The sequence below is a fragment of the Macrobrachium rosenbergii genome, chromosome 22, assembly GCF_040412425.1.
Source record: "Macrobrachium rosenbergii isolate ZJJX-2024 chromosome 22, ASM4041242v1, whole genome shotgun sequence".
In the NCBI taxonomy this organism is placed as follows: domain Eukaryota; kingdom Metazoa; phylum Arthropoda; class Malacostraca; order Decapoda; family Palaemonidae; genus Macrobrachium; species Macrobrachium rosenbergii.
In genome coordinates this window covers 16,028,488-16,051,711 of record NC_089762.1, presented here as the reverse complement: position 1 = coordinate 16,051,711, position 23,224 = coordinate 16,028,488, and the positions used below count along the sequence as shown (strand labels likewise).

At 36.6% G+C, this 23,224-nt stretch overlaps 1 protein-coding gene across 4 annotated transcripts in view; it reads right to left on the bottom strand.

Annotated features, from left to right (window-relative positions):
• Nucleotides 1-2,492: 2,492 nt before the first annotated feature.
• LOC136850601 (8-oxo-dGDP phosphatase NUDT18) overlaps nucleotides 2,493-23,224 on the bottom strand; it is a 64,645-nt gene continuing 43,913 nt past the window's right edge. Inside the window, exons 5-9 of one of the 4 annotated variants that reach the window (XR_010856664.1) lie at nucleotides 17,948-18,179; nucleotides 17,675-17,780; nucleotides 17,224-17,468; nucleotides 4,225-5,404; nucleotides 2,493-3,948 (exon numbers count right to left, since the gene is read on the bottom strand). Coding sequence is in view for 2 of the 4 variants with exons in the window: in XM_067124281.1 (XP_066980382.1) it covers nucleotides 3,927-3,948; nucleotides 17,224-17,468; nucleotides 17,675-17,780; nucleotides 17,948-18,179 (605 nt within the window). In the remaining 2 variants the exon portion in view is untranslated. Of the gene's footprint in view, nucleotides 3,949-4,051; nucleotides 5,405-17,223; nucleotides 17,469-17,674; nucleotides 17,781-17,947; nucleotides 18,180-23,224 lie in introns of those variants that run through there. The other 3 variants (XR_010856665.1, XM_067124281.1, XM_067124280.1) reach the window with 3 other exon arrangements.

Here is a 23,224-nt window from a genome sequence, read left to right as displayed (position 1 = left end):
ATAAATTCAATACCGCTCTTGGAATTATCGATTGGAAGGGTGGTAGAAGCGGGAGGACTGTTGTGTAGGCTACCGAGTAGCTTAATCTACACACACACACACACAAATGCAGTCAATAGAAGGTGACATAGTACTGACGTATCTCAATCAACCACTGAAAGGCGATAAACAAAATTACTTTGTATGACATCGTTGCTTTTGAGCCAATAAGTCATTACAGCTCCCAAGCACATGCTGCTCTCCCAAATACGAAACTTCTATGACTATTGCAGCCATGGCGTTTCTTGGTCAGCCACTCAAGTCGATAAGCAAAAAAACTATATATCTGCATGTATATATACATATATGTTTATATATACAGTATATATATGTATATATGTATATATACATATATATGTACATATATATATATATATGTGTGTGTGTGTGTTGTAATATATATATATATATATATATATATATATATATATATATATATATATATATATATATATATATATATTATAATCACTTTAGCACGTGATTCATTTATCACACATTACCACAGGTGAAAAACAAGAGGTAGGGTGTAGGTCCTTACCAGTTTCGACTTTATTTCCAAGCCATTGACGAAGGACTGATGCATGGTATTAGAAGTCACAAATACTGACGAACATACACAACCGTTTAAGACTACAGATCCACCCACAGGCGGGTGTCAAGGTAGGAGTGGCCTTCAAAACTCATTTGGTTAAAAATCACAATTGTCCCTTGAGAGTACTGTATATTGTGATTTTTAGCCAAATGAGTTTTGTAGGCCACTCCTACCTTCACACCCGCCTGTGGGTAGATCTGTAGTCTCAAATGGTTGTATCAGTCCTTCGCCAATGGCTTGGAAATAAAGTCGAAACTGGTCAGGACCCACACCTCGCCTCTTATTTTTTACCCGTGGTAATGTGTGATATATATATATATATATATATATATATATATATATATATATATATATATATATATATATATATATATATATATATATATATATATATATATATATATATGTGATGTGTGTGTGCATTTACAGAGAGAGAGAGAGAAATTATATATGCTTTTCTGAAATATAATAAGTTGTTGCTACTTAAAACAGAATAGTCAATCTCCAAATTCCTTACATATCTTTTGTGTTCAACAATTCGAAGTTTTGCTACTTACTACATCGTATTCCTATTAACCATTCAAATGAGAAAGATTCTTGATTCTTGCTGAAGCAGGTCAAATTGCTGTCTCAAACAGCTTCATAAAAAAAAAGCAATTCTTGCACCATCAAACAATTCTTCGTACAGATCATGTCTCTGAGGTCATTGCAGAGCAAAATCCTCCCAGAATTTTACTTTGGATTTTATACCTTCTTGTCCATTTATATTATGGTAAGAGTCGAGAAAGCAGGTAAAACAATATTCAAAAGGAGCTCATAAGTCAGTCTGCAATAGTACTTGAACCTAAATTGTTTGTGTCAGTAGTTGGATACCCTATTTATTAGGCAACACAATCATGCGGGAATGCAATGTCAGTTGTATTCCAAAGTCAATAATTATATAAATTAACTTGCTATTTCTTGAAGAATATTTGCACTTTTATCATGTCATTACAGAAGCTCTTTTGATGAACAGTGTATCTCTAAGGGCCATGCGATCATTTCAATGCTTTTAGGTCTAAATGTAGCCCCCTGATGACATTCGAGAGTATCCAGGTGTGTAGCATGGCTAGATACACAGATTCCTGGCAAACAGCTTCAGGCTACTTTCATGAAATCCTTATAAGCAGCCATTCCATGATTGAGAATACAGATAATGGAAGAATAGAAGCACTTGATTTGCACAGGTACTTTGTAGTAAAGATAGCAGATGATGTAAGGATGAAAGAAGAGTGAAACAGTAATTAGGTGAAGCAAGGAAGGTAGCATGGTGTGTGCAAAAGAGTTGGAAGAGACTTGCAGTGTCTATGGAAGCCAAGGTGAGAATATATGAAGGAAAACTTGAGCCAACCCTCCTTTATGGAAGAGACGAGTGGGGTTTGAATGTGAATGAAATAAGAGTAAGTTTAAGATGGATTGCTTGCCTGAGTATATATACCACAGCAATGAATTGAAGGGCGGTGGGAGATGTGGAGATACATAAAGTGGTAAAAGATTAGTACAGGTGGAAGAGGAGTCTGAGATGGTTCAGTCAAGTGGAGGGAACAGAGAGATGATAGGTTGGTGAATGTGATAGGAAAAAGAGAGGGAGATTTAGAAAGTGCCAAGTAGATGGAGTGAAAAAGGTATTTGAAAGAAAGGCCTTAACATTTAGAACAGGTGTCGGCAACCCCCGGCCCACCAACTTAACACATGGACACTAATTAACTAACAGTTGTTACCTAGTTTAAGGCTTTAAGCGATCCTTGGAAAAGTTACTTTGTATCCTCCTTAAAGATTTTTGTTTGAGTTTGTTGTCTGGGAATAAAAAAACTGTAGGTATCTGTATTTGATAATAATTATTGTTTATGTAATTTTTTAGCATAAATAGTATTAAGTATTATTACTATTCGGACAAATTGGTTTAAAAAACCAATGGCAACCCTGATTTAACAACATCGTTAGATATTGTGGTTTTATCACATTTTATTCACAATTATCATATTATTTTAGTACGCTGATGTCATGGCCCTCCTCCAAGACACTGGACAGCTGTATGGCCTGCTCTCTCCAGAAGGCTGCTGACCCTGATTTAGAAAGAGTGAGAGTGCATGCAAGATAGAGGTGAATGGTACAGTGTGTACATGAGGTTTCAACTCTTTCAGAAGAACCTTCTGCATAAGTATATGATGCTGTTAATGTTTTATGAAAGTTTCCTACATATGATATTCATCCACAATTCAATGATTAGAACTGCATATGAGGCAATGACGCTGTTTTGCTTTTTCCTACAGGAACACCCTGCTAGGGAAAATTGTTCATCATTGTAAAAGATAAAATATGTTCAAACCAAATTTCACAAGAAACAAAATGATTTTCACTTGCACTTAACCTGCAATTACTGAGAATCTATTTAAACATTCAGTGGTCAGACTATATTTTATGTGAGGGTTTGCAAAACTGTTATAGTCACCAGTTTTATCTATGACTTCGATATAAAAGGAGTGACTAAAATGTTAACTGAGTGTTTGAAATTATGACCGTGACTGGTATAATAAAGAATAGTGATAAAGATATTTCACTATCTTTTTTGAACAACTGGAGTTACACCTTGCAAGAATAAAAATCACTAGAAATGTAATGAGAAAAAAATATAAAAGTAAAATAAAGTTTCTAAAATGTAATAAGAAAGATTAAAATAAAAAAGCAATAAATAGTTCTTATTCTAGGTAACTGGTACAATAGAGGGGATATATTTCAAGAAATGATATTCCTCTTGAAGGCCAAATTAATCATATTGCAAATGCAACCCTATTTTTTACCATAATTATAAAATCAGGTGTGAAGATAGTTTGAACACATTAGGTCAGGGAGTGCATGAACTAAACCTTGGATCATACACATACACACACACAGACACACACACAGACAAGTTTTTTGATGGAACAGTGCATCCAGTATAATTTCTATAACTTTATCTATTTCAAAGTGAATGCTAAAATGAAAGCTGAAGGAACAAGCTGAAAATTTCAGCTGATAATTTTGTACAGGCATTACTCAGACCAAAAAATTGACAAAGTTTTGTTTCATCATACAGTATTGTCTTGCAGTTGTTCCAGAAGCCCTCACACATTATGTCCAAAGCCTGTTACCAACAAACAGAATTCAGCAGAGTTGAATAACACTAAATGCCCTAGATGTAATGAAGCCTTAACTCTCAAAATGATCACCATGACCATCACTTGGAATCTCCTTACTTGACTTCTCCAACTTACTAAGCAGAAGATTCCCAGTAACTGAAAAATAAATATTTGTATAATAATAATAATAATAACAATAATAATAATAATAATAATAATAATAATAATAATAATAATAATAATAATAATCTAATAATCTTAGAAGCAACTTGTTTTAAAAGACCATTCAAAGAAAATATGAAAAAATACTACACTATATCACACACATATCCCACTAAAGTACCTTTTAAAAGTACACTGAAACACTTTTAAAGGTAAACTACATGAAAAAACATTAGTTTACTTTCATGCAGTTTTCCTGTGTACACTTACCATTTGGCAAATGTTCACTAAGATGGATTGAAGAGTTACAGATCAAACTGTTAACCAAAATAAAGTCTTCTCATCAGTACTCATTGTGCAGCAATATAGCTGAGTTCAGCTTCACCACCAGACCAATAATAGCAATCGTCTGCACACTGGACTTGAATTCTCACAATAAGTAGCAGAATCCATCAACTTACAGCTTTCCTAAAGTGCTGAAGAGTTTCTGGGAGTTTAAAACCCCTCTCGTAATGCTGGCTTACTAATACAATTTCACCCTGAATCATCTATCTTAATGACAGCTGGTTTTGTTCAGAAGCCTGATATGGACAGTTTACAGTACAAGTTTAGACAAAAATCAAAAAGAACCAAGAAATTTAATTGCCATACAGTGCTATTGATTGATTAATGTCGTATTACCTGTGCTAAATCCGCTTTCAGCTGGGACCTTACTATTTAATACATCCAAGTTAAAACATGGTTCACTGTGCTTAACATTTGCTGCTGAAAGAATCTGTGATTTAGCTTAAATGTCATCATTTCATATTCTAGTAACTCCTACTAGTGAATTATTGATTCATAGTGATACTGTCTTTAACAATCCATGCATGCTGAGCAGTGAGTTTGTGTTGTGAACTATACTAAAAACATCTGTCTTTGGGCAAAGGGTGCCATAAAAAGTTGCATAGCAATTGTACTGTTTTCAAAAGCAATCCAGTACTTTTAATTTACTATAACAGAAAACTACAATAAGAAAAATACACTACAGGTGGCACTGTTTTTTCTCTGGAAAGCATTACATTCTAGAAAGCTTACTTGCCAATACTTTTGATAGTTAAAACATAATTTCTAAAATTTTTGCATGTTAGAGACATTCTATATTAGATCTCTAATTTATCACAAACCTTCCAATCTCATCAGTGTACCTATGAAAAGTCACTCGGGGGGAAAAAAAGTGCCACAAAAGACCATGTGTACTGAATACATCCAGCATTCTTGATAGGCAGAAGGAAGAAGGGTGGTGGTAGTAGTAGTAGTAGTAGTAGTAGTAGTAGTGGTAGTAGTAGTAGTAGTTGTTGTAGTGGTAGTAGTGGTAGTGTAAGGACTGACCGCAAACGGATTTCATCTGCTGGTGGTGTCAGGGGAAGTGACGCGACCTTAAGAAGCTCAATTGATAAGGGTTGACACTCTGAAAAATGAAGAGGAGCCCTGAACAAAAGCAACCAGTTATTCACAAAAGAATAATTTCCTTCTTATCTCATTTGAAAATTTGCAAAAAATCAATGTAATTAAGAGTCAATTTTCTCAATGCATTCATATAGTTTAATATAAAAGATTGGAAAATTACTTTATGCTATAATATTAGTGTGACACAACTCTCATTAAATCACCAGATGAATCTTTAACTCTGAGCTACTTAAAACTGAAGAAGCACAAAATAAAACTTCTGTCAGTTTAAGAAACAAATTAAAATGCCACACTTTAAGGATTGTAAGGAATTGTATTAAAGTTAAGAAGATGACCAATATCAATCCTCTGCTAAGTCATAACTACAAAATCTACTATTTACTCAAAGTAGTTTCCAAGAAAGTTGAAGTAAACCATTTACTGAGAGAAATATAGCAACACTGAGAGTTTTGTGAGGTGGTGGAATGATAAAATCTAATAAATAATAAAATACCTCATAATATATTCAGCATTAACATGGATTTTAAAAACATAATAGGAAAAATGGCAAGTAAAAATATTACAAATAGATATGAGAATAGTGAAGTTTAGTAGCTAACTGCTATATACTAAGCATACTGAAATAAAATAAACATGAGATGACTCAGAAATACTAACAAGAAGTGTATTGGATTGCCAACATGAAGCAACACTCCAATGCATATTAGTTTGTATCAATAAAACTGATGTATACCATTCAAATTAGGACCTTATTTGTAACTGCATTCATTAATACAACTATTTTACAAACAAAAATGGCTCCTCACCTCAGTTGCATCATTTCCACCAAGATATTGCATAAAATCAAAAAGATCATTACAGTTCTAACAGAAATTATTTCTAGACACAATTTTCAAGTCAATGAGAACTTTTAAATCTACATTTCAAACCTTCAAGTCTTTTCCAGAATTTTAGTGCCATCATCATTTCACTGGATTAACCAAATCAGTGACAGCATTAAAAAAATATGTCATCAATGAAGACATAAGACACTTGGAAAAAAAGTGCATACACAAGAAAGCAATCATTTGATGCTTTTCTACTTTATATTTACATAAACATTTACAGTAGTAACCACGTGAAAAATTGGTGTTGATGATCTATAAAAATACAGCACTATAATCATGAAACTCAATACATATCATCAAATGTAGATGACCATCATATTTCAACCAAGGCAGCATTCAAAATCACTGCTTACCATTTCTAAGTTTTTATTCTCTAATGAAACTTATATTTCACCTATGCTTATTAACCAAAAAGCTTATTAGAAAAATCCACATGAAAAAATATAAAAATGAGACTTAAAATTGGCTTTATAAAGTAATATGTATAACGTTTATGTGGTACACTACTCATTACCCTTTAATCACCTCATATTCCAAGTGCTGTAATAGCTATGTTATCCTTATATTGTTAGCTTGTTTTTCAATGCATGATAAAATATGTGGTTCAAATTTCATGAACAAATACTTGTATGAAACTCCAGAAAGAATGCTCTCTAATCCCAACAGATTTGTATCTGAAAACCAGATAAATGAAATTTCCCTCTAATCAAATCTAGCCATTAGGTTTTTACTGTATCATAAAGACTTGTACTAATTGTTTTATTCATCTAGAGCTCCACCCATATATTTTCCTTCCATTGCTTACCATTACAATACACTACAAGGTCTTCTACAGTTCTGGTATAGCTTCCATGCCTGTACTCCATGCAGATCACTCTTTATGTTCTTTTTATATTTACTGTGTGACATTCTGTACTTCATATCCCACTTTTTTTTACAGCCTCTTCATCTCCAAAAACACTGCAACCTTATCATTACATGGAGTTGCCAATGACACACTTTTTTATCTTGAACATAATCATTTTTAGAGAAAAACCTATTACAAATTACCAGATTTTACTTAGAATCTCATTTCATTCAGTGGAATCTGCTACCAGATTTTTTTGGCAAAAATAGCTTAGAGTAGGTTTGCCTTTAACTGAGGTGAATTGGGAGCTTGTGATGTGTGGTCACAGTCTTTTGGATCTCACCCACACTCTGCGTACATGTAACCTTTCTGTAAAGAATTCTCCTTCTCTTAAAAAATTTAGTTGTCATTTTCCCTGAATCAATCTGAAGTACCTCCAAAGAAGTTACTAATACTGTACAGTGTAGTGAAATGAAGAAGTGAAATAGATCTAATCCTTAAGGTCAGGTATGATGGTCATGCTGTGGCAATTTAAAGTCATGTAAATTCATGATTTTAGACAGCATTTTTTTTATATTTAAATAATTTTCAATATTTGTAAGGCTACTTTGTCTTCTTTTATTAATTAGGTTTTTCTTTGGTGTTCTTATGCTTTTCATATTGCTTAGGTTTCTCACAACTTTATATCTGTGAAGTACAGTATAATCTATGTAAATTGGAAGTACTCTCTCCCTGTCTGCCTCTCATATTGGTCTTCTTTAAAAAAAATGTAAGTACGTATGAATTTATTTTCATTATTATGCTGGAATGGGTTGACCCAGTGCTACTGACCCAAAACTAAAATTTTTTTTTCCTCCTTCCATCCCCTCAAAGTAAACAGAGATTTGGCAACACACAAGGAAAGCACGGTCACATTGTCCTAATTAATATTATCCTATACTATTTATAACAATTTTTTCATAACAGTATTGCCCCCAATTTGTTCTTATGGGGATACAACCATCATCTTTTACATCAAGAGCAACCTGTGGTGCAAGCTGGAATGGCCCTCAAGGTCCAAGGACCCTCTAAAGCTTGAGCTACCTCCTTTTCAGGAGAAGAGGAGGCCACAGCAGTCTCCTGCTCTGTCTCACTCTTGAACCCATCCAGCGCTGCATGAGCCTTTTGCAGGAGAGGCCAGACTATGTACTACAGGATAGTCCAAATGGAGTTCAGACCTTGATCATGTTGCCCCTCTGCTTCTATACTTGGTTACCACCAATTAAGAAGACACCAGGAAAGAATGAGAAGTTGCAGCACCTGCGCACTGAACTTCACACACTAGAGGTGGATGAGATCAAAGGAGATCTTTCTCACAACTCCTGGAAAGCAAAGACGTGCCAAACAAGAAGGGGTTGCTAGTTCCCCTATATGTACCCTCAAAGGTGAATGTGAGGAAGAACCTGTCCTGTTGCTTGACCTTGCATAATCCAAAGACCATGTACATGCAGAACAGCAAACAGGTTGCACATGCCCATCCCCTTGCAAATCAACAGAGGCAATAGGGAGGGCTACTCTAACCTCGAGCTTGCACCTGATCTACAGACCCAGTATAGGTAGAGCAAGAGGGATGCACAGAACCAATCCAGTGTGAGCCCAAGAGCACATGGCTGGATGGCAAGGCGGCAGTCCTCTTGTCCAAGTGCGCATGCATGGTAGTGACAACCCTTTCTCCTGAGGTATGATGGTCATGCTGTGGCAACCTGGCACATGAGGAAGAGCGAGAGGAAGAAATCCTCCTGTGCTTCTTAGACAAGGCCTTGGACATCCCCTTCTTCTTCCTCCTGCGCATAAAAAGGGAGTCTAGGGAGGAGGAGGACAATGAAGATGAGCCGAATGAAGAAGACAATGGTGAGGAAGACAATGGAGATGGGGAAGAATGGTAAAAATATTTCTTCATTTTCCCTTGAGACATCTTGCTTACCTCCACCTCCTAGATATTGGTCAGGGCTGGTACAGGAGAAGTCAAAACACTTGCAGAGTTGGGTAGTAGCAACATTACTGCCACCGGGGATCCTTTGCAGCAGATGAAGCAGCCACGGGAAATGCAGATGCAGCAACATACACATCAGCTTGTCTGTCCTCTCCTCTACCAGAGAGTCAAGGAAGGAAGCCAGTGACAGACCTCCTGGAATATTTAGGGTAGGCCAGATTTTACAGAAGTGCTCAAAAGGAGACAAATCCCTACTGGCTTCTTCTTCCTCAAATGAGGATGAATGGGTTTCTGAAACTTTTGGGAACTAATCCTCCTAGGAAGGGAAGATCCAGGAGTAGGAGGAAGAGGGACGGCAAAAAGGAGCGGTAATGATTTGGTGGCATCACTGCTACGCAGGATGTGCAAGTGGATTATCATCTACTGCAAAGGATCCCCGGTGGCGGTAATATTGCTACTAACCAACTGTGCAAGTGTTTTGACTTCTCCTGTACCAGCCCTAGCCAATACCTAGGAGAGAGAGAGAGAGTGTTCAGTTTGAGGCTCTGTCTGTTATGGCATCTCAAGGATTGGCTGATTTTGGCATTCTTTAAGATGAAATTGCTTCAAGATGAAATTGCTAACAGATCAAGATTGCCTTCTCTTATTTTGTCATGATCTCAGGATTGTGATAAACTAGAAGTACAATCTCATACATAAAAACCAGAAGTGTCAGTGAGAGTCCATCCACAACACTCACATCAACAGCCTCAGGGAGGTTTCAGTATGGTTCCTGTCTCTCCATCAGTCCTCCAACACTTGTCATCCCATTGATTTAGAAATGACGGAGGATCTCTCTTGGTGGCTAAATGCCAGAGCCCTCTTGGGAATTCCACTGAACTACCCTCTCCAAAGTTGCTCTAGTTCTGAGTTACTGTACATCAAAGGTGGGGTAGGGTGCACACCTGAGTGGCTCATTCTTCTCAGGTATGTCAATCTGGGAGGATTCTTGCCTGCACATGAACATCCTGGAGATGGGTGTAGCACTGTTAGTGCTGCAAGCATTTTGGGACTAGTGATGGGACCCTTGGTAGTGCTAATGGATGACAGCACAGCCCTGGTGTCATACATCAATTCGGGGTGCAGTCTCCCACCACTTTTGCACATTGGTAAGACAGGTGCATGAGTGGGTGGCTCACCATGCTATTAAGCTGTCAGCCAGATACATCATAGGCTATCAGAATGTGCTGGCTGACCAGCTCAGGCATCAGGGGCAAACTGTGGGGACAAAGTGGACAATGCACCTACATCCAGCAGAGAAACTGTTTGAGGTTTGGGGAATCCCAGTGATTGGCCTGTTTGTCACACAGCTAAACAGTAAGCTCCCAGTGTTCTGCTTTCCTGTGTCAGACCTTTGGGCTGTGGTGGAAGATACCTTCGATCTTTACAATTTTCTCCCATTTTGCCTGATCCACTGAATGATAAACCAAGTAATTGGTCATTCCCGGTCTCAGAATGACCCTTTTGGCTGCAAGCCAAATGGTATCCAGATCTGCAATGTCTTCTTGTTGATGCGCCAAGAGAACTACCTCTCTCATTCTGTTTTTGCAGCTCACAGAGTTGCAGGAGAGATGTCTGGTACCATCAGATCTACTACAGATATTTACCAGGCAATGTGGGCCATCTTCTGTAGTTGGCATTGTCAAAGGGGTATCTTTCTGGTCATAGCCCTCTTCAGCAAATCACAAAGCTTTTAGTCTCCCCCTGCCATGATAGGCTCTCCTCTCAGTGTCAGAAATTAGGGGTTAGTGCTTAACCATTTCCCAGGTCTTCCGCCTTTGCGCTACAGACCTCTGCCTCTTCAGGAGCTTCAGACTGTTTTACCTGCCCCGTTAACTCAGGCCTCCAGAAGGCATTTTATGCTCATCCTTCGTGGTCTCATCCAGGGACCTTTACAAGTCCCTGAGAGAGGCTGCAGACAGATGTTACACTCAAGGCTGTTTTCTTGCTGGAGTTAACATCAGTGAAGAGTGGGTAAATTGCACTGCCTCTCTTACTTAGTGCAGTACTTGGAGGGATGGGGATCTTTCTCTTTATCGTTTGTTTCTGAGTTCATCAAAAGAACTCAGACCCATCAGTTCATGATGAGAGGTAAGAGTCTTTCTCAATACCCTCCCTTTGAGACTTGTAGAGTTGTGCGAGTTTTATGTTACTACCTACACAGGACTTGACATCTCAGACCTGAGTGTTGTTGACTGTTTTAGTACCAGCTAGCACAAGAAAGGAGCATCCAAGAACTCAGTCTCGTTCTAACTTACAGAAGTCATCTAGTGGACGTACAAGTTGTCTGGTGAGGGTGGTAACTCTATATCCCTGGAGGGCTCATGAAGTCAGGGGCACTGCCCCATCTCTGTCATTCAGGAGAAACTTGTCAGTGTCAAGGGTGTTGAGGGCAGGCATGTGGCACCTCCAAACTACCTTCAACTCTTTCTACCTAAGGGATTTTGCCTACAAGTCCATGGATACATTTTCCTTATAACCTGTGGTGGCTGCTCAACCATATAGCTATCTATGGTCCATTTAGACAAAATAGCATTTTACCTAAAGTTTACAGTGATGAATGGCAGTTTGAACGAAGGATGACTGGTACTCTTCCCTCCTTTCTACTTCCTCCAATAGACAATGGCCATACATATTCCCAATGCTTGGGCCCATAGCTGGTGAGTTACTCAATACAGCTTCCAATCTTTGCCTTTCGTTATTCAGTAGACATGACTCATTCCATCCTTCTTCTATCAGGTGTGTGCATGTGCACTAGAGCTGGTGTTCCCTTCTTACATGGGAAACCTAAGTAGCTGCAACAAGCTACACTCTGGCACAAGGCCCTATCATCTTTGACATCACGCATGCCAAGAATTAAAGGAGGTTACCAGAGTCATCCCTCCCCTGCTCACTTATGTGACTGGGAATCTGAAATTTTTAGGTGGGAAATCAAAAACAGTCATGATCTCAAGACAATTCCCCATGCCTAAGGAGTGGGTTTTTACATATAAGATAAGAGTTTGTATTCCTGTGGGACCAAGTCACACATTTTTAAGATAACTTGCATTTTTCTTTGATATGCAAACCTGAAATCTTTTATCATAATCCCACCTCTAACTAACATCTCAATTGCCCTGTTGCACAGAGAAAAAAGATTTATATATATATATGTGTGTGTGTGTACTGGTGTACTTGGGTACTGTATTTATGTACGTGCCTGCGACATACGAACTCTTGCAATAATCAACGATCTCGCAGATGGAAGGTATGTGAGCTGGGCATCTGCTAATTCAGCACCTTTAGTACAGTCACTTTTGGATACAGCAAGTGTCTGCGGCACGTGGGGCGGGCGGAACTTTCCATCACTGTTCTGGACCAAAGCTTCTAGAAGTTTGGTCTGGTTATAATCGGATTCTAAGTGTCAAAGGAAAAGTGTGTTAGTTTGTGTATTGTGAAAAGTGGCTAAGTCCGAAGGGTGCTTATGAAAGGCGATTCACTCGGTTTAGAGGGGCCAAACCAGTAAGACTTACTGGAACACTCTGGGATTGGGATTCCCCTTTTACTGAGAGGGTAAGTTTTTTATATATATATATATATATATATATATATATATATATATATATATATATATATATATATATATATATATATATATATATATATATATATATATATATATATATATATATATATATATATATATGTATATATATAGACTTGCACACATACATATATATATGTATGTATATACAATATATATATATATATATATATATATATATATATATATATATATATATATATATATATATATATATATATATATATATATATATATATATATATAATTAGATATATATATGTGTATATGTGTATATATATATATATAATATATATATATATATATATATATATATATATATATATATATATATATATACAGAAGCCAGCATATGGAATTGGAAAAACAAGACTTTAATCCACTCCCCCACACACATACTGTATATATACAGCTGGACTACGTGTCCAGCCATTCTACGGATACTTGACAATGAGGACCGTTAGTCCTGGAAAGCTTGTAACTTTTCATAAATAAATATCTGCTAGATACCACCCAGTTTTAATGAGGTCCTGTTAGTAATTGTATTAATGCACAGAACAATTGTGTAAGTGATACTAAAGTTAATATATATTTATATTATATATATACAGTATATATATACAGTATACTGTATATATATATATATATATATATATATATATATATATATATATATATATATATATATATATATATATATATATATATATATATATATATATATATATATATATACTGTATATGTATATGTATATGTATATACATATACATATATACATTACAGTATATATACTGTATACATGTATATTAATTTTCATTCATGGATTTTAGTGATACTAAACACTCTGTAGTACAAATTGGGTATACATATATATATATATATATATATATATATATATATATATATATATATATATATATATATATATATATATATATATATATATATGTAAAATATATGAAAGAGAGAGAGAGAGAGAGAGAGATGAATGGTATCAACCTGTTTAGTGCAATCATTCTAACTTTTAGTCACATTAGACACTTGTTGGATAGTACTGTACCTTACCTGCTGCATATATCTTACTACTGTGCAAACATACAAACAATATGTACAATGCACTTGTAATGTTGAGTCGGCACCTGTATTCATTCAAGAGTCAGTTAAGTGAAGTCAAAGAGAGTAAACATTTCCTATTATTTACAACAGCTCCCCTTACAGTTTGCTAACTAAAGAAGATAGGTTTGTTAGAAAATGTACTGTTAGTACAGGGCAGTTTAGTATAGTTAGTTTGTGTATGTGGTGATACAGAGACTTCATTATGAATACAGTATGTGGTTTTGGTAGGTTAGCCATCATGATGAAGGTCTGGAGTGAGAAATTTTGCCTGCTAAAGTGCTGTAGTTTTGGGTGTTTTTAGTAGGTAATGTTATATTGTTCTTATTTCTTTAGATTCTGTAGGTTTTATTGACTCAGGCTAGGCTATGATTTTGGGGTAGCCTAGCATAGGCAAGTATACTTACTACATATTATTCAGTCTTTGCAGATATCAGTATCCCCCTTTGACCCATCTGTCCGAATGACTGAGTGATTACTGGAACTTCTACCTGAAGTTGAATAGTTTGCTACAAAGTGATTAAACTAATTAATATTGTAGGCACCTGACATTAGATGCCATAAAATATCAGGTGGCTGGTTCTCCATATGGCTTGAAATTTATTTTGCATAAAAAATCATTTATTTAATTTCCACTACATTTTCCATTGCAACTGTTCAAATATTAAGAGGTAATACATGGCCCAAAGAGGCCAAAAGTCAGAGGGACTCAAGATGCCTCAAGAATCTCTATACTATTCTGACCCAGTACCTGTACTAAAATTCCTGATGAAAAATTATCCTCTAAAGCCTATCCTGTTATGTTAAGTATGGTCAGTGAGATTCCAGCAAAAATATGAAAGCTCAATATGCTCTCTGTAATGTTTTTCAGAACATGAAGAACCACTCAGAATAGGTCCTGACTTACTAAATCTTTACTGGAGATTCAAGATCAGTTGCTGCTAATGCTAATCTCAATTTTCTCTCAGTTTTGTGAGGTCATTAACACACCCTTACCTACACATATAGTTACTATACATACACATTGTATTTGTCATGTGAATTTCAAGAAAACTAGAAGACCTTGTGTACTTAAAAGAGTTTATTGGTGTCCTAACAAGGAATAGAAGTTTGGTGAGCTAATTACTTGATATGCACTCAGCTGAATACTTAGTGACATTTTGCAGCAAGTAGCTACACAACTAACAAGTACAGTACTTCTATTTCAATCTGTTTGTCTAAACCTTTGGTAAGAATTTACAATACACATGCAAATGACTCAACATAAGAAGAGCTAATGATATGTCTGCTTATTCAGCAGCACCTTGGAGATAAATCAAATAGCACTTTAACCCACTAAACACTCAGTCACTGAGTTAAACATTGTTCATTTTCCAAATGAAAGGGCAAATCACATATATAACAAATATGTAGAAACAGTTGAACAACTCTCATTATGATATTAATTAGTAATGGATGAAATTCAAAGTACCATTAAAATCCACTGATACAAAATTTCTCAAGCAAAACCATTTTGAATTCAAACTGACACCAACATGGTAGGAAATAAGTTTCCCATCACTTACCAAACATAGTAAACCAAACAAGTTCCATCTGTGAGGTTTTTGAGGTAATGGCAGAGATATTCTTAATGCATCTTGACATTTATGGGGCTCCTTCATGGATTATAACCTCATTCTTACAAAAAATAATTTAAAAGACCTCACATCTAATTACTGCACAACAAACCAAAAGAAGGATGATTTAGTTTTTGTGAGAAAAATAAGAATGATATTCTGAACTGTATGTAATTGAGCATTTTGTAGTTAAGGCAATTACTCCCCAAGTTAGTCATGCTAAATGTGAAGGAAATAGATTAAAGAAATGTCAATAAGATGGATGAATTTTCTAACAACCTGCAGTATAGAAACATGTGTCACTGATCAAATTTACACAGGTCATACAGTCACTACTTGTAAACCCACCACTGCTGATCATTATTCTTCCTTCATTTTCTGACAGTCTTATGTAGCTCTATATATCATAACAAGTCATTACAGTAATGCTCAAGTATTTACTAGATTACATTACATTACAGTATACATAAGGCATGATTAAAGCCATAGTTTAGACTCTAAAGGATGGCAACAATACAACAATCCAAAAACAATCAGTCAAACACATCTTTCCACTCCTCAAAACAAAAGTACACCTCATGACCTTATTACTAAGATCTTTAACCTTAAATGAGGTACAGCAGTTATTGCAACTTAGATAATGGAAGATATTTCATCTATAAAAATATATTTACAAAACAAATCATCTATACAGTAAGAAAAGAGCTTACTCTTCCCTTTATGCCAAAAAGGTGCAATATCTAAAGTGCTGAGAAAATAAGTAAAATAATGAGTACTGTACTCTACTATATTAAATTTGTACTCCTTTTAACATACCCACAAGAAAATTCTTTTAGTCATACTTCTATCTCTCAAATAGTGTCTCAATAATCTTACTTCCATAAGAATTATAAGCACAATAATGAATGAAATATGACCATACTGCTAAAATTATCATGAATGGCATATTTGCATGCATCAAGAATGATACTGTCTCAGGTGTGACCTTTCCTATTTAAGAGTCAACAAAGTATATAACTGACTAAATTTATGACTGAAATTGTTTAAATATTAATCAGTCAAGTACTCTAATTTTACCCTGTATTGTTAACTATAAAACTATATACTGTATATGTAATTCACTGAATAAAGAAGACTTAAAAGTCACAAACATTATAATGACTATATTTCAAGTCAATAATGAACAATGAAAACTTTACAGATGAACAGATAAACATTCAACATACTTTCAACAATAAAAGCCATAATTTCTATATTGATCACAGATAAATATGACGTCAGGAAAACCATTCATACAACAGATGGCTACAAGCAACAATACAGTAAAAACGTTAAGTCAAAATTGCCATAATAAAAGTCAGATGGATGCATTAGAGGTAAACTGGAAAATAATTTCTTGAGCAGTACAGCCAAAATAACTCCAAGTTTTAAAGACAAAGATAATATTCAACAGAGATTCTTGAAGCTTATCAGCCAGGTCATGCATTCTGCAGTCATCATGGATGTTTACAGTAAAAGCAATATATCTGATACAAGAATAGACTTAAGTACCTAAATTGCCCTTTACAACATCACCTTGATTAGAATCAAGGATGACATCTTGGAGACGGAAGAGAGAGTCAAGGACCAAACCCATTCATGAATATTATGAGCCTTGTAATTGAACCACAGCCTCCAGTAACTGGCTCCCTTATCCTTCATCTTGACCCACTGAAGTAGCCATGATACAAGTGGGAAGAACTAGAACATCTCCTGATCTTACCGTATGACATTCAAGGGTACAATCATGTTCTTCCCCATACGGGTGAGGAGGTCTTCACCTAAAGGTTTGCTTAATTCAATCCATGAATATTTATCAATAAGTGGAACATCTTCAAGAGCCTTGCGAATTGGAACAAGAATTGTTATGCAGGTGCCATCATGATTGCCACTAGGGGAGCTGGTTTTCATTTCGACACTAAGGACACCCTGAGGTCTGTGCGGTGGCAAATCTGATCCAAATATTTCCTGAAAGTATATATTGCACTTTTTAAGATATGAAAAATAATTCCTCTTGTTTTCTTGGACCCCTAAAATTTCTTTAATACTAAGGAACAGGACACAGTAATACGTCATGTACAAAGATTTAACTGACAAATGTCACCCAGAGCTCACCAAGGTACAGGCTAAGTCCTATGTCACACATGATTAATAAGAATTTATGATGTACTTACTGTCATGTATTTTCTTAAAGTTGAATGAACTGATCTCACTGGATTAATTTCTGTCACTGGAAGGTGAGTTGCTGTTTTATCGCTTGTTAGAATGCAAACTCGGTTGCTGTGGGAAAATAACAAGCCACTTGAAATTACTGTTGATGTATATGCAATAGAAGTTTTAAGTTTTGGAATTTATTTACAAAAAAGTATTTTTCTTATTACAGTATCAATCTTGAAAGATAAATAATCGTTGTACAGTCACACTTGGTTCTAAAATATTTCACTTACTTTACTCTTTTACGAATTGCAATCACCAGTCTAAGGAGAAGTCTGGTATATGGTTTATTGACTGGGAGCAATGTTGGGTGCCATGGTTCCTCTCGCTTCATCCAAAATTGCTTTGCTTTCTGAATGAGAGGGAAAATGTCATTGCCTCTTAAAGTGAGCTCTGAGAAGTCACCAACCCACTTTGCTTGCAAAGATTCTTCATCAGCATCCGCTGGGGTCTTCAGTGTACCTCCTATCAGGAGAAATTCCTCACACGTTTAAAAGAACACTTACTATAGGCATATGCTAGGAGTGAGACTTTCATTTTTTTAAAGTATACCATCTGGCATTAAAAATGTCTTACATTCTTAAGTAAACTTTCTCAGAACTAAAAATAAAAATATGACAAGTTGCTTAAAAAATTCCTCCTGATATCAAATTTTTTGGACATACTTGAGATACTTGAGCTAGCAAAAAGTAATGAAATACAGTATCCTTATTAGTAATGGATAGGAAAAAGATATGATAAATATGTATACAGCATATCTGTCCATCCACACGCAGGAATAAATATGTCCTTCACTGTACATTAACAGGGCAAATGAGTGAGGTCAGTACAGCATGATTTGGGAAGGGTACATATCAAGCATTTAGGAATATCATGCAGAACTCATTACCATTTTCTCAAAGAATAGACAAGAAAGTCTAGGAAATTTTTCATTTGAGTTTTCTTTGAAGTAAAAAGGCACTTCCTTTTACACAAAGTCATTAGATCTCTTAGCTCTGTAAGTCGTGTAATATAACGTACCATCTTGATGACTAGCAAAGTCCTGGGTACACTTTGTAATGTAAATTTATTTAATAAGCATAGGTTTCATGGATTTTTTGCCTTTAAATTTAAAATAGCACATTAACACTCTCTAAAAAAATTACAAAATACAGTAGAGAGAATGAATGAGGATTACAATATCAACAAGATAATTTATACAGCAATAGAGCATGGCAATGTTGCACCATTTTGTCCCTGACTGAAAACACTTAATCTTAGAAAAAGAAGTCAAGTGGAGTTAATAACGTAGTTAAGAGTTTATTTAAATCTTTTTTAGAAAGCTGATTTCCTATGATGCCATAACAATAACATAGTTAAGAGTTTATTTAAATCTTTTTTAAGAAAGCTGATTTCCTATGATGCCATAACAATCATTAAATTAAGGCTCTTCATGCACAAACCTCAGCTTTCCTCGACATATCCCAAATTGCATTAGATTAGCAGTGATTGAAGTTGTCAAAATTTTGTTCTTATTAATGCTACCCTCTGTTTTCAGACTGTGATTCACACAGTTATAGAGGAAGAATACAATATAATGAAGAGGGAAAGATAAATATATATTATGAAATAATATATTGCACAGTATCATACTAGCAACTCTTGATGACAGTGTAGTTTTCCTTTTGCATTACCAAACTGACTAATTCCCATTAAGTTGATAAAATTTTTATGGCAACACCAAAGTCCCCTGCTACACTTTTATTTGTTGAATCACAATCTATTTCCTCTTTCACTATATTGACTTTCCTCTCACTGCACCCATCTATATACAGTATATCTATCTACCCACTGTTCCTTGGTACTTGGCCATCAAGGCAAACCTTCAATAAATAATTTTTAAAATTATATATTGTTAATTCATTTCACTAATTTACTCATGCTTGAATTGTACTACCTTTTATATTGGTTTACCCAGTCTGCATGGATCATCTGAGACATTTCTCAGCTAGATGTTAGGGACTTCAGTTACTAAGGAGTTTTTGCTCAAACTGCTTTCATAAACAAAGGCAGTTTAGTTTTGCATCATTGGGTTTAACTTCATTCTCATCACTGAATAATTCACCTAAATATTTTCAATTTTAAGGAAAGTAAATGTCCTGAAACATTCAAGTACAGGTAGTTAATTATTCCTGAGCATGAATGGACTAGGTTCATGAACTGGTCCTAGTATTTAATGATAGCACCAGCCCACATTAATGATAAAAATTCATATAAATTGAATATACTGTATAATAAATCTCATAACAGAAAAAAAAGTGTTGTGGCACATTTACAAATTCTGTAGGAAGGTACTCCCACTTTAAACATTGACATTCTATTTGCCTAAGAGTCCCATTAATTCAGTTATAGAAAATATTATTTTTTGTATCTTCATACTACAATCTGTCCAATTTTTTATTCCCCTTGACTGCAACATAATTATTAACTAAAAATATTATAATACATGAAGTGCTTCACAATTTGTTCATGTTCAATGGGAGCAATGAATCAAGTACTGACTAATCTGTTAAGGATTCTGATTGTAAAATTTGACTAGGTTAGGTCTTTGCCACTAGTATTATGTTACAGAGCAAAGGCTCTCACTAGAACATGGCCAGTTTAATCTAAAATGAACAATTTGTCACATTAATTTCATCTCATATATTCACATCCACCTTCGCTTGTAATTCTCTGCAAATAATGCATACACAAGAGAGAGAGAGAGAGAGAGAGAGAGAGAGAGAGAGAGAGAGAGAGAGAGAGAGAGAGAGAGAGAGAGAGAGAGAGAGAGAGGGGTGGTTTATATAAGCAAACTTTTCATGACAACATGATTCTTACCTAATTTGAAGGGGAAAGTTGATTTAATAATGTATTAATTAGGCATACAGTAAGGGGTTTCATTACTTTACCAGTAAAGATTATTTAAAAATCTTAAGTCATACATACTGAATGTTATATTTAGAGAACTTAGGATGACAATATCATGCCTCTTCCTTGTTATTTTCAGGATGGATGAAGGCATGACGGGAAGATTGTAGGTATCCAAATCAATATAAAAAAAAAAATACTTGTTTTCAAATCTACTGCATAATAATCTTTTGGTGAATGAAAAAACAATGCACGAACACTAGAGTAAACAAAGAATAACAACCAACAATGTTTCTGAAAAATAATTTTGCATGGAAATTCTAGTGATCAGAAAGTTGAAAAATGCTGAAGTGTCACAGCATGAGCTACTAGGGGTTAGTATCAACAAATGAGTAAGGATGTGTTGCTGTGAGTAAATAATATATATTGTTTGCAACTACCGTCACAGTAAAATATTTAATTTAGCTACATTAAAAATTTGCTAATTACATTTTGTTTTAAAAATATCATTCACATAAGTGTATGTGGTGTGTAATTAGTATTTACGGAGTGGCAGGCGGAGAATTCCAAGTTCACGCCAGCTGTGGGGTCTTACCGTGCTCTCTTTGAGAGCCCTGTTTCTTACCCCTTGTGCTCCGAATGTAGCCACTCTTATCAACAGGCTTGTTTTGAAAATGTATCGCTGAGGCATTTCCGGGAGACAGATATCACAGATACATTCACAGTGAATCTTCTAACCCCGGACTACGCTTCTAATTTATTCAGTGTACAGCCCCTAAGCTTCCGGAGTCAATTTTCGGAAGCTGAAACAGGGTGTAAGTCAGGCTTGCCCGTTCCGCCTTGAGCTGAAAAATCTTATGAACAGTTTCACCTGGAGAATTAATCTTTTCCCCAGGTGGGCGTTGTTACGGCCCGTCTGGGGCTACTAATGTTACCCAGAGCCTCCGTTCTCATGGGTGTCTACCCTACGAGCAGAAACGGTCTGATCTTGCCGGGACCTGTCCCAAATCTGGCAAGAAGTTCATGTAGTTCAAGAGCCCCCCTGCTCAGGCGGTGGTGCAGGCTCTTCAGGTGTCTGCCCCTAGACAACCGTCAGCTCTCACTTCCAGCCTCCACCTCGATGTGTGCGGGTTCAGCCAACACATCAGCCCCTTGTAACACCCCCGTGTGTCTCTGCCTCCCCCACGTGCCTCCGCCGGAGTTTTCTTTGCTTCATACGAAAACCTAAGGAAAGAATTTTCACTAGACATTTGGCCAGAGGCTCTGACCCTCGGTTATCATAGGAGCAGGAAGCATCCTACTCCTCTCCGAGAAATTGGGATGGCATTCGCTTCACGGGAGGCAATCAAGCCTCCTCCTGTAGTATTTCTCATATGGGTGGGAGGCTGTACCATTTTCGGGGCCACTGGAACTTCAGTTCCTGGGCCCAGAGTATAGTTATCAGGGCCCGGGGTGGAGCTGGACTGTTGTTCCCTCCCCCAAATCAGGTTCAATCAGCCTCCGGCCAGAGTTCTGGGGGTCTTTGTGAATGGCCTGTCAGGCTTTTTCAGTCTGCCAAGGAAGTTCCCTTCCACTGGAAAATTTTTCCGGGCGTGTCCCGTTTGTTTTCCTTATTCATGCGGCAAGTCTCGGTTGCTTACAGTCTTGTGGGTTCGGATCCTACTGCGCCGTGGAGCCGTAACCACCTCTATAGACCTTTCCGACGCCTTCCTTTCACATCTTGGTTGCAGAAAGGTCCTATCCCTTCTTGGGATTCAGACTCGGGGAGCAGGCGTACCCCTTCAGGTTCATGCCCTCCTCAATGCGGCTCCAGAGTCTTTGCCAGTTTGAACAATACCGTAGTTCAACAGCTCCAGTATTAGGAGGCTATGCTAGCTGCATATCTAGTTGCCTGGCTCATTTGGGCACCCAGCGTCGGGAATTGCCTGAGGGCGCCGGTCATTATAATCGGTTTCTAGAGTCTTTGGGCTTCTAAGTAACCAGGAAGGAATCCCACCTGATTCAGGAGGGTAGCCTTCCGTAGTTGTGAATCCAGTGGAAGCGGAAAGAGATAGCAAGGACGTCCTATCATTTCATCAACTCAAGCATACCTCTCACCGTGCCCAAGAAAAGGTCTTGGGTTTTCTCCAGTTTGCTTCAGTGACGGTTCTCCTTCTGAAGTCAAAGCTGGAGTTTATGTTTCAGGTTATGACGGAGTCAGGACGTGTCTCCTGATTCCTCCTGCTTGAATAGTGACCTCCGGCCTTGCACAACTATCAAGTGCTTACCGAAGTCAGTTCCTCTCCAGCTTTCCCCTCCGGCCTCAGTATTCCACACCGTCACCTCTCTGGGCGGGTGAGGTGGATATTTTTGGCCCAATGAAGTACATGGTACTTAGTCGGTCACGTTCCGGCAGTTCCATATCAACGCTTTGGGGGCGGTGACAGTCTTCCTGTCCTTGGGAAACTTCTTCCCCCAAGAGGTTTCCTTTAGGCTGGTTCTGAACAAAACAGCAATAGTGCGCCGTAAACAAGTGGTTTTGGACTCGAATTGCTTCGTTCAGGTTATGGTTCATTCTTCTCCATAACCAACAGATGCAGGTGCCTCTGTCTACCACCCTTCTCGTAGGGGTCCAAAAGGTC